We start from the raw sequence: 9,920 nt of genomic DNA on the forward strand, positions 1-9,920 counted from the left end.
ATGGATACACCACCTTGTAAAACATCTATTGTGGCAAAAATACCAACACTGCAATACTGAGAGGTTCTGAAGACATAATTATCACTTTCTCTTGCAGGCTTTGTGCAGTATCTTCAGTACTACTATCAAAGTGGGCGTCTCTACAGGCTAAAAGCACTGGGGGAAAGACTCAACTTGGACTTGATTGTTGGTAAGGATTTCTGAGTTTACAGGATAGTTTAAAGAAATCTGAGAGTGTAAAGCTTTTATATCAAATAGCTTTTTGTTTACACAGAGGGATTTCAGTCGTGGATGTGGCGGGGACTGACATTTCTTCTTCCCGTTCTCTTCCTGGGCCATGTAAAGTATTAGTTTTTTTCTATAGAATGTATTATTTGTCATATTTAAAGAATAAAGCTTTGAAAATGGAACAGCATATGAAATGCCATAAGAAAGTAATAATTGACTGTATATCTTGGTCAATGTGTCACAGTTCTGGCAGCTTTGGAACAGTATTTCTCTGTTCAGAATGGCTCAGATCCCTGAATGTAAAGAATGGCAGGTCAGTTTTGTTTTGTAAACCTTTCCAAAACATCACAATAAAATAATAAGTTGAATCCACTCACTTACCTAAGATTATGAATAAATCAAGACAGTGATCTTGAAGTTGCAATTACTTTTTACTGCAGGTGTCCATGTGTGGCTTCTGCTTTCTGGTTCTGTTTGTGGGAAACTTTTTCACTACACTTGCAGTTGTCCGTCACAAGCGCAAAGACCAGCAGAAGACCCAGAGTCTGTGATTTTTAAGAGTTCAACTAAGTCAACAGACATATGTATTTTTACAAAATATGCAGATTTAATTTAATAAGGGGTCTTGCATAATAATCCATCTTGAATGTGTTTATTGTCTTTCAGAGAACATTCAGAATGCCTTTTGTGTTTAATAAAGGACTACAAAGTGGGATGATCTGTATTAAAGTTGTTTGTATTTAAGTGGAATTTGTATAATTTGGAATTTGAATTTGTACTTGAATAAACTATAAGAATGAAAACTGTAATTTGTTTTATGTGAAATTGATTTAGTAATTAACCTTATTTTAATTAATGAATTAACTTATTTCAGTAATAATAATAATGTTACTTTTGTCGTATTAATATTGTTTATTACTCGATTTAAGTAAATTATATACGTATTATTATTATGATTAATAATTCAAGCAGTGAAGACTCGCGTGGAGAGTTAAATGACCTAAGATGAACTCATTTTCCCAGCATTCCTGTCATAACAATATGGCGGCGGTCTTCGACATGCAGTCGTAAAGTTAGCCTGTTATGTATTTGCGACATATGAAGTTAGAACCTTGGCAGACTGCTGTTATAAATTTATAAACAGTGCCTTCTGTTTGATAGACCACAGAAGTTGTTGTTTTTAGCGCTGTTATCGTGTTTGCTGTATTCTACAGTCGGCGCTGCGATGTCAGGTGGGTCAATATTGCAATACATGGCTGATAAGTGACCAGCAGAACCGATAGAAAATGAGTTAAATTAAACTGCTAATCATAGATCATAGTTTAACATTACGGCAATGCTTTAATTGCACATGCACTCATTTGTGCACGGCACACACTCATTATTCTGGCTCGTACGATCGTACCTTTTTCGTCTAGGCTGTGTTTCAAAACCTAGTGAGCTTCCTACCTAGACAGCGTTCTTGGACAACCCAGGCGCCTTTCCAGTCTTTAAACGCTGCTGTAATGGTAAACATTCTGTCTAGGTAGTCAGCTCACTAAGTTGTGAGACATCGTTCGGTCCCACTTTATATTAAGTGGCCTTAACTACTATGTACCTACATCAAAAAATAAGTACAATGTATTCATTGTGTTCATATTGTTTGGGTAGGTTTAAGGGTGTGTTAAATTGTAAGGGATGGGTCAACAGTGTAATAATACATTTAATTACAGATGTAATTACATGCAGGCATTTTAAAATTTTATGTACAATGTAAAATGTATACAATAAGTGCATTGTACCAAATGATTCATTTAAATGTAAGTACATAGTAGTTAAGGCCACTTAATATAAAGTGGGACCCATTGTTCTATATCGATTGTCTATCTCATCAATAACTGATGTCGCTTATTGTTTGTTTCCATTGATCCCGACAAGTCAAGTGTGCAAACTTTATTCCCGTGCCTTCACAGGTGTTTTGAATGATGTTTGGGATTACACTGAGAGCTACCTGCTGACTGTGTGGCAGAATAGGTTATATGTGTACACTACTGCTGCTGTTCTCATAGGAGTCTGCTTTACTATGAACATGCTTTTCAAAAAGGTAATTAAGCGTGTTTACTCTTAAAGCCTCTCTGCTATTTATAGTATTTGTTAGTTTTTTTTCTTGGTTGCTAATAAATAATAAACACACAACCTACTTAATAGATTGTATTTTTCCTTTATAGAAAAAAACGGTCGACCCTGTAAGCCCTTGGCTTTATAAATCTGCAAAAAAGCAGGATCTTTCAGCTGAAACAGAAAAAGTCATTCATGTTTCTGGGGTCAAAGTGTTCTATGGATCACAGACAGGAACAGCAAAGGTTTGTATACACTGGTGATCAAAAGATTGGAATAATAGGGACGTTTTTGAAAGAAATTTCTTGCGCTCACTAATTCTGCATTTATTTGATTAAAACAGAAATATTGTGAAATATTTGTACAATTTGAAATAACTTTTCTATTTCAGTATACTTTAAAAAGTAATTTATTGCTTTGATACAAAGCTGAATCTTCAGCATCATTACTCCAGACTTCCGTGTCACATGATCCTTCAAAAATCATTCTAATACGCTGATTTGATGCTCAAGCGACATTTATTATTATTATCAAGGTTGAAAACAGCTGTGCTGCTCAATATTTTTGTGGAAACCGTAATATGCTACCATTCAAAAGTGTGGAGTAAGATTTTTTTAAATAAATATATATATTTTTTTTTAAATTCAGTAAGGATGCATTAAATTGATAAAAAGTGACAGTAAAACATTTATAATGTTAATGTTAAAAGATTTCTATTTCAAATAAATGCTTTTCTTTTAAACGTTCTATTCATCAAAGAATCCTGAAAAAAATTAATAATGTTTAAAAATGTTAAATTATTTCAAAAACATAAAAATTGTAGTTCTAAGTTTTTGACCTCCAATGCAATTATTATAATACATTTTTAATTAATTAATTTGAACGAATTACATGCAACTGTGTGATATGGTTGTGAACTGCTATTTTTAACTCTGCCTAGGGTTTTGCAAAAGAGCTTGCTGGAGACGTCAGCGCTCAGGGGATCCAGTGTGATATTATAGATATGAAAGAGTACGACCCCGAGGACAGACTAACTGAGGAGGTGAGCTTAGCATGTGCTTCACTGGCCCCATACAGGCTGACTTCAACTTCTTCAGATTTTTTTGTTTTGTTGCAGTAGCATGTAGTCGAGGAAGTATTAATGGATGATTTAAACTTCAGGATTTGTCATGCTTGCATGAGTATTTCACTTTCAGCTAGGGCTGCACGATTATTCGAATGTGATTGTCATGCTTGTCAGTAAAGCCGGTTCTGTGATTAGTAGTAAATCTCCAGCACGTGCTTTCAGATGGAGCAGCATTTACTACGCAGAGCCGTAGTTCACTGACAAGCTATGCAAAATCGCGTTCATAATCGCAGACGATTTAATCGCGCGATTATGAAATCGAAGAAATCGTTCTGCGATTATGAAAGCTGTTTGCGTAGCTTCTCAGTGAACTACGGCTGTGTAGTAAATGCTGCTCCAGCTGAAAACACGTGCCTTATTGAAAAGCACCACATTTAATAACGTTTTTACTCCAAACTCACTTCATAACAGCAATCGAGTGTTTTAAATAAATCCCTCTGTGAGATGATGTGGCTTCTTACACAGAATAAGGCACGCAACATATTTCATAGTATTCTAAGCAGTGATAAAGGCTATGTCGATTAGCATTGCATTATTATATACTTTATTATGCTGCTCCAGCTGAAAACACGTGCCTTATTGAAAAGCACCACATTTAATAACGTTTTTACTCCAAACTCACTTCATAACAGCAATCGAGTGTTTTAAATAAATCCCTCTGTGAGATGATGTGGCTTCTTACACAGAATAAGGCACGCAACATATTTCATAGTATTCTAAGCAGTGATAAAGGCTATGTCGATTAGCATTGCATTATCATATACTTTATTATAATAAAAATTATAATAAGACGAACTCAGATAAACCATATATTGTTGTAGTCGTGTGTTTATTAGTCACGTTGAATCAATGAAAGCAGTTAAATCTTCTGTTTATTCAACTGCAGCAATAGACATTTCCTGGATTTCTTCTTCGGGGCATATTTGGAGTTTCAGCGCGAGAGCGCCCTCTGACCTTCGGATGGAGATTTACTGCTGATCACAGAACCGTGCTTCACTGAAAGATACGCATGACAATTGCAGCTTAGCTTCTGCCTAATCGCGATTTATCGCCTTTGCGATTTAATTTCGAATTAATTGTGCAGCCCTACTTTCAGCATTAAGAATATCACAGGAATTACTATAAGCTTCATATCTTTCCATTACCACTTACTCCGATAACATTTACAGGTAATATAGATCTTCTGGCTGGCAGTTAATCACAATACTTCTCCCTGAGAAGAATGTAAAGTGATTTACCAGCCTTTTATTTCACCAGAGCTTAAATATTAAAACTCCAACCCCTGGTTGTCATGTTTCACAGACAAGGCTTTAAGCAAAGTCCCAGACTAAAATGCATGTCTAGGCTGTGTTAACTGAAATAAACTTGCACTGTGTAATAAACTGCGTTTGTTCTTCAGTCTTTGAGAGGAGTCTGTTGTACTCTTGGATAAGCGCAATGCCTCTTTCTGCCATGTCATTGGTCACCGTCAGGCTCTTGGCAGTCTCCTCAGCTGCGATGTAGGTTGCATTGTTTGCCCAAGTAACAGGATCTTCATGTAGGAAGTCCTGATGGAGATCATGAAGAAGTTGCGAGTGTTCTTTGTGACAAAGTTGCTCAAATCCTTCATTCCAATGCTTAGAAGGTGTACGTGCACTCTCTTCTCTGGCTTCTCATCCACTTCAGTCTCCATTGCAGAAACCATTGTCTTTTTTTCCTCCACTGTGACATCTGGATCAAACAGGGCCAGTGCAACCAATTCCTCACTGAGATACCAGAGGTGGTTCACCAGCTTTTTCAGGGCACGCTTTGAAGCTTTGTCATTTGAAGCAGCCATCGACTTAAGGAGGTCAATTTTTGGGTGCAGCAATTGGGAGGCAGAAGCAGAATCAAGACTTTACATAGTGCTTCACCCCGAAGACACATAGTTCCTTCATTCCTTTGAGCTCGTGTGAGCGGGAAGATGTCTCGAAAGGCAAAAATCTTCAGGGCATAAATCAGTCGTGCCATGAAGCAAGCCCAATGCATTGCCCCTGGTTTGGTGAAGCGAACTCCTCTGGGTGGGACACTCCCAAGGAAGATGATGGTGAGCTCCAACAGCTCAAGGTAGTCATCCCGAGGTTGAACTACCTCTATCTGCTGGAAGCAGAACGGAAGGATGTTGTCTGCCACATTCTACAAAGCACTGGCAACATCATTGTCATCAATTCCGGTCTTGTAGTTAACCGTGGCCATTTGGACCCAGTTTCTGTCTAATCTCTTGAAGATGCCAATATCTGGACCGGTTGATGGACCTATGGTTATGCGAAAGACTTCCTCCAACATGATCTCATGAATATGGTGGTGGCAAGCCAAGTGCAGTAGAACAACACGCAAGCTCCGTTCTTTCTGCCTGGATTGCTTGAGGTTGTGTCGAAGCAAATAGACCGAATCCAGTTTTCCAAACCCCAGTCTTTCACTGCTTCATGGAGTGCTTCTGCCAGTGCTTGTCCAGTATAGGATTAGATCTCTGCCACAATTCTGCGCACGAAAGATCATATTTTGAGCGCACAAAAGTGCATTTTGTACGCGCGCGATCTGAGTTTTGTGGAGAAAATGTTCGTTTCACAAAGAAAAAAGTATTTAGAGCGAACTAAAATAAATTTTGCATTTAAAATAAGTTTTTGGATGTGTGCAGTCCTTCTCTTTTGCGCGTGCAACGTTTCACTAGCTTGCTCACCTGATGCCTGCCCTCAGTGCTCTCTAAATGCCGACGGCTGGCTTCCTCAACACAACCCAGCCTTACAAAATGTCAACTTGCATAATAATTATGCATGCACTGTATTTTTCCTCTTCTGCTCTCCAGGAATGTTGTTATTGGTTGTCAAGGCAGCCAATCAGAATTTAGCAGCCTCGTCTCTGATTGCCCGGAATTATGGCCTATTGTAATGCTGAGTTGTGTTGAGCAAGGGAGCCGTTGGCATTTAGAGACCACTGAGGGCCAGCATCAGGTGAGCAAGCTAGTGAAACGTTGCAAATCCAAAAACTTATTTTAAATGCAAAATTGATTTTCGTGCGCTCGAAATACTTTCTTCTTTGCGAGACAAACATTTTCTCCACAAAACTCAGATCACGCGCGTGCAAAACGCACTTTTGCGCACTCAAAATATGATCTTTCGTGCGCAGAATTGTGGCAGAGATGTAATCCCATAGTCCAGTTCCAGCAGGCAACTTGAGGATGCACAGCAACTGTTCGACGCCACTTCCTGATACAATGATGGGGAGTCTGTCCACTTTCTCATCTCCTTTCAGTTCAGCCATCAGTTTTCCGTCCCAGTGAAGCATTAGACGTTTTTCGCCAGAGAACTCTGACATGAGCTCCGCAAAGCGATTCTTACGGTACTGCTGACGAGCTCGCTGAACAGAAGAGCGGTTGATATTGAACTCATTGACCCGCTGACCGGAAGCATGGAGCACAGCAGACAGTGTGTGTACAATCGCTGGTTTTGGTTCGATCTAGTGCTGAAAGGACATCCGGACTGAGAATGTTCTTCCTTCCCCTCGTACAGTTCCTCATCTTGTTAGGACCTGCTGCTGCAGCAGCTCCTTCCGCCTCACTTTCTCTGGCAGAGGCCTCCAGCACGACAGTTCTCTCAGTCCACTTCATCATCTTCTGTTCTTGCTTTGCTTTCATCTCTTCCTGCTTGGCCAGCTTTACATCAGCTCCCACCATGCTTCCCCGTCTTCCCTTTTCACGCTGTGCCTCCAAAAATGCCCTATTTTCAGCGATCTTAATCATCTTCAGCACGTCTTGGTGAGCAATGTCAAAAAGATCATTCAAGGTCTTCTTGAATTCTTCTTCGTTCTACGGTTGTGTTTTGCTCCTTCGCCCCTTGTTCTTCTTCAAGGCCTCCCATTTTCCTGCAGGGTCTTCGAGCTTCTTCACAGAATGCTGAAAAGACCTTATGGGAATGTGGGCCTTTTCCCAAAAGTCTTGGACCTCCTTCATGGTCTGCACTGCTGCTTTATGCTTCATGCCATTCGGTGCAGATATACTTGAAGAACATCGCCAATGGACGGAAGCTTGCAACCTGTTAAAGACCCCTTCTTGCTTCCAAGCAAGTATACTTCATCCTGGTTATGCAAAGTGGCCGTCTGATATCAGAAATAGTCAAAAGTTTATCAGTAAACAAAACCTTCGCTAATATCACCTCTCAGATCTGGAAGTACCTGTTGATAAAAAGATGCATTCTTTGAGCATAAATGACGACAAATTATCTGGATGGTATTTTGCATACATTACATACTTCTAGTGGAGAAACAAATGAGGGAGTGAGAAGTTTACATTTCCAATAAAAAAATTTTACCCTCCCAATAAGGATCACCCTATTAAAATATGTCAGTGCCATTGTTTTTTCTCAAGATGCAAACCAGTAATGTTTATTTCTAAGGCATGTTTATAAAAACTACTTAAATGTCCTAATTGAACTATGGCCTAAACCAGGCCCAAGAGTACTAAGAGCAAAGTAACATAATTAAACTTTTTCGTTTCCTTAAATGATTTCTGTAGCACCAGACAAAGGCAGAATGCAAAACTACATCAACAGTAAAACTGAGAAAAAATGCTTTGAATGAATGAATATTTGATAGAATTTTAATTTGTCTGTTCTCATTCTCTGAATCGGAGCAAAGCTGAGACATCTGTCACAGGACAGCTCATAGTCTAAAGGAGTTTTGCTCCTTTCAGCGTTTATACAGTGTTATAAGCACTATTATTCAGTATAATTAATATACTATTATAGTTTTTCATAATGTTTTGAATTAGATTTTTTAAATATTTAATATGTTTAATATTTCTATATAGCTTTTAATTTTTATTTATTAGTTTTAGTTATTTTAGGGTTTTTTTTGCCAAAAAAAAAAAAAAAGTTTTTTTAAAATGGTTTTAGTTTACGATAACAACCCTGCTTATAGCATGGTTTATTCACGATGCTTGCTCTGTTTTAAATATTAAGAACAGTTTAGGTGAATAACAGAAATGGTCAAGAAATGTCCAGATCACATTTTACCCCAAAATTAAAAGTTTGTTTTTTCTTTTGATTTTAGGGAAATAAGACCCAGACATTTCTTACATTTAGTGCTCTTAGTAGAGAGCTGCTTCCATGAGTACCATGTTAAATATTTCTTAATGCTCTCATATCATTTTTCTCTAGTGCACAAGCAAGATGATCTGTGTGTTCCTGGTGGCCACATACAGAGATGGGCAGCCCACTGAGAGTGCCGAATGGTTCTCTAAATGGCTTGAGGAAGCCTCCACAGACTTCCGATATGGGAAAACTTACCTGAAGGGAATGAGATACGCTGTCTTTGGGCTGGGGAACTCTGTTTATGTTGGCCATTATAACACGGTGAGACACACCTGCATTTTTCTCTCCATTTTTGACGGGATTGTGTTGAATCTTACACTAAATATATTTTCTGTATTCAGGTCAGTAAGAACATAGATAAGTGGTTGTGGATGCTGAGCGCTGCACGGATCATGACCAGAGGAGAAGGCGACTGCAACGTTGTGAAGAGCCGACACGGCAGCGTGCAGGCCGACTTCCAGGCCTGGAAAATGAAGTTCCTGAGCCGGCTGCAGGCCCTGGCCAAAGGTGAGAAGAAAGCCTGCTCTGGCAAGTGCAAGAACGGCAGCTGCAAGAATAAGAAGAAACATAAGAAGGAGGCAGAGGACAGCCACTCGCTCGCTGAGAAGAACAACTCTGAGGCAAGCCAGCCCTCCTCTCTAATGTCTTTGAACACATGTAGTCATGGTAACAGCTCTTGCACTGCACATCCTGAGAGCAGACTGTTCCCCTGCAGTCTGTGGTGCACTCATGTAAATGGGATCTGAACAGCAGGGGTAACATTACTGACTTCCGAGGAAATTTTATTCTCTTAGATGTCCCTCTCATATTCTTTACTCAAACACTTTTAGGAAACATCGTTGTCATAAAGTTAAGCCCCTTTGAGTCATATAAATGATTGCATTTAATAGCCTTAAAGACACATGAAATCAAAACTGACCCCATTTTTCCCCTTTTGGACATAATCAGACATAACAAACCGATCTGGCTCTGGATTACATTCCAAAGGGCCATTACTTGAGTGCTTTCGTAAATGTTTCCACTGACTAGAGAGACGAATGAAACAAAACCAATGACTGCTAATTAGGGGTGGGAATCACCAGAGGCCCCACGATACGATATTATCACGATACTTGTGTCACGATACAATATTATTGCGATTATAAATATATTGTGAAATTGTGTGATATATTGCACTTTATTACCTTTTTTCAACTTCAAATTATGTCCCCAAACGAAAACTTTGGCAACATCTGTTTTAACAAAAAAAGAAACATTTCTCAGTTTGTTTATCTCACTTAAACAGACAAGCTGCGCAAAACCACGTTCATATATGATCGTGGTTTTGCGCAACTTGTCAGTGAACAACGGCTCTGTGTAGTAAA

At 38.9% G+C, this 9,920-nt stretch overlaps 2 protein-coding genes across 2 annotated transcripts in view; both read left to right on the top strand.

Moving 5' to 3' along the window:
- Window positions 1–779, top strand: LOC107659912 (transmembrane protein 120A-like). Its single transcript, XM_016449014.1, has 5 exons — window positions 1–16; window positions 98–190; window positions 275–339; window positions 473–541; window positions 669–779. The coding sequence occupies exons 1-5, from the start codon at window positions 1–3 to the stop codon at window positions 777–779; spliced, it is 354 nt and encodes a 117-aa protein (XP_016304500.1).
- A 500-nt stretch (window positions 780–1,279) lies between these two features.
- The window catches only part of LOC107659913 (S-adenosyl-L-methionine-dependent tRNA 4-demethylwyosine synthase-like), a 13,958-nt gene continuing 5,317 nt past the window's right edge, over window positions 1,280–9,920 (top strand). Inside the window, exons 1-6 of the mRNA XM_016449015.1 lie at window positions 1,280–1,460; window positions 2,181–2,311; window positions 2,436–2,570; window positions 3,266–3,367; window positions 8,623–8,817; window positions 8,898–9,176. Coding sequence (XP_016304501.1) covers window positions 1,454–1,460; window positions 2,181–2,311; window positions 2,436–2,570; window positions 3,266–3,367; window positions 8,623–8,817; window positions 8,898–9,176 — 849 coding nt within the window. The 5' untranslated portion in view covers window positions 1,280–1,453. The remainder of the gene's footprint in view (window positions 1,461–2,180; window positions 2,312–2,435; window positions 2,571–3,265; window positions 3,368–8,622; window positions 8,818–8,897; window positions 9,177–9,920) is intronic.

This window comes from Sinocyclocheilus anshuiensis, unplaced genomic scaffold (assembly GCF_001515605.1).
Source record: "Sinocyclocheilus anshuiensis isolate Anshui unplaced genomic scaffold, SAMN03320099.WGS_v1.1 scaffold1241, whole genome shotgun sequence".
Lineage (NCBI taxonomy): Eukaryota > Metazoa > Chordata > Actinopteri > Cypriniformes > Cyprinidae > Sinocyclocheilus > Sinocyclocheilus anshuiensis.

What these genes read in the sequence shown, in the direction of transcription:
- LOC107659912 (XM_016449014.1), top strand. An exon ending in CAACTTGGACTTGATTGTTG is followed by an intron (nt 191 to 274) that starts GTAAGGATTTCT and finishes TTGTTTACACAG; the next exon opens with AGGGATTTCAGTCGTGGATG. An exon ending in CTGAATGTAAAGAATGGCAG is followed by an intron (nt 542 to 668) that starts GTCAGTTTTGTT and finishes TTTTTACTGCAG; the next exon opens with GTGTCCATGTGTGGCTTCTG.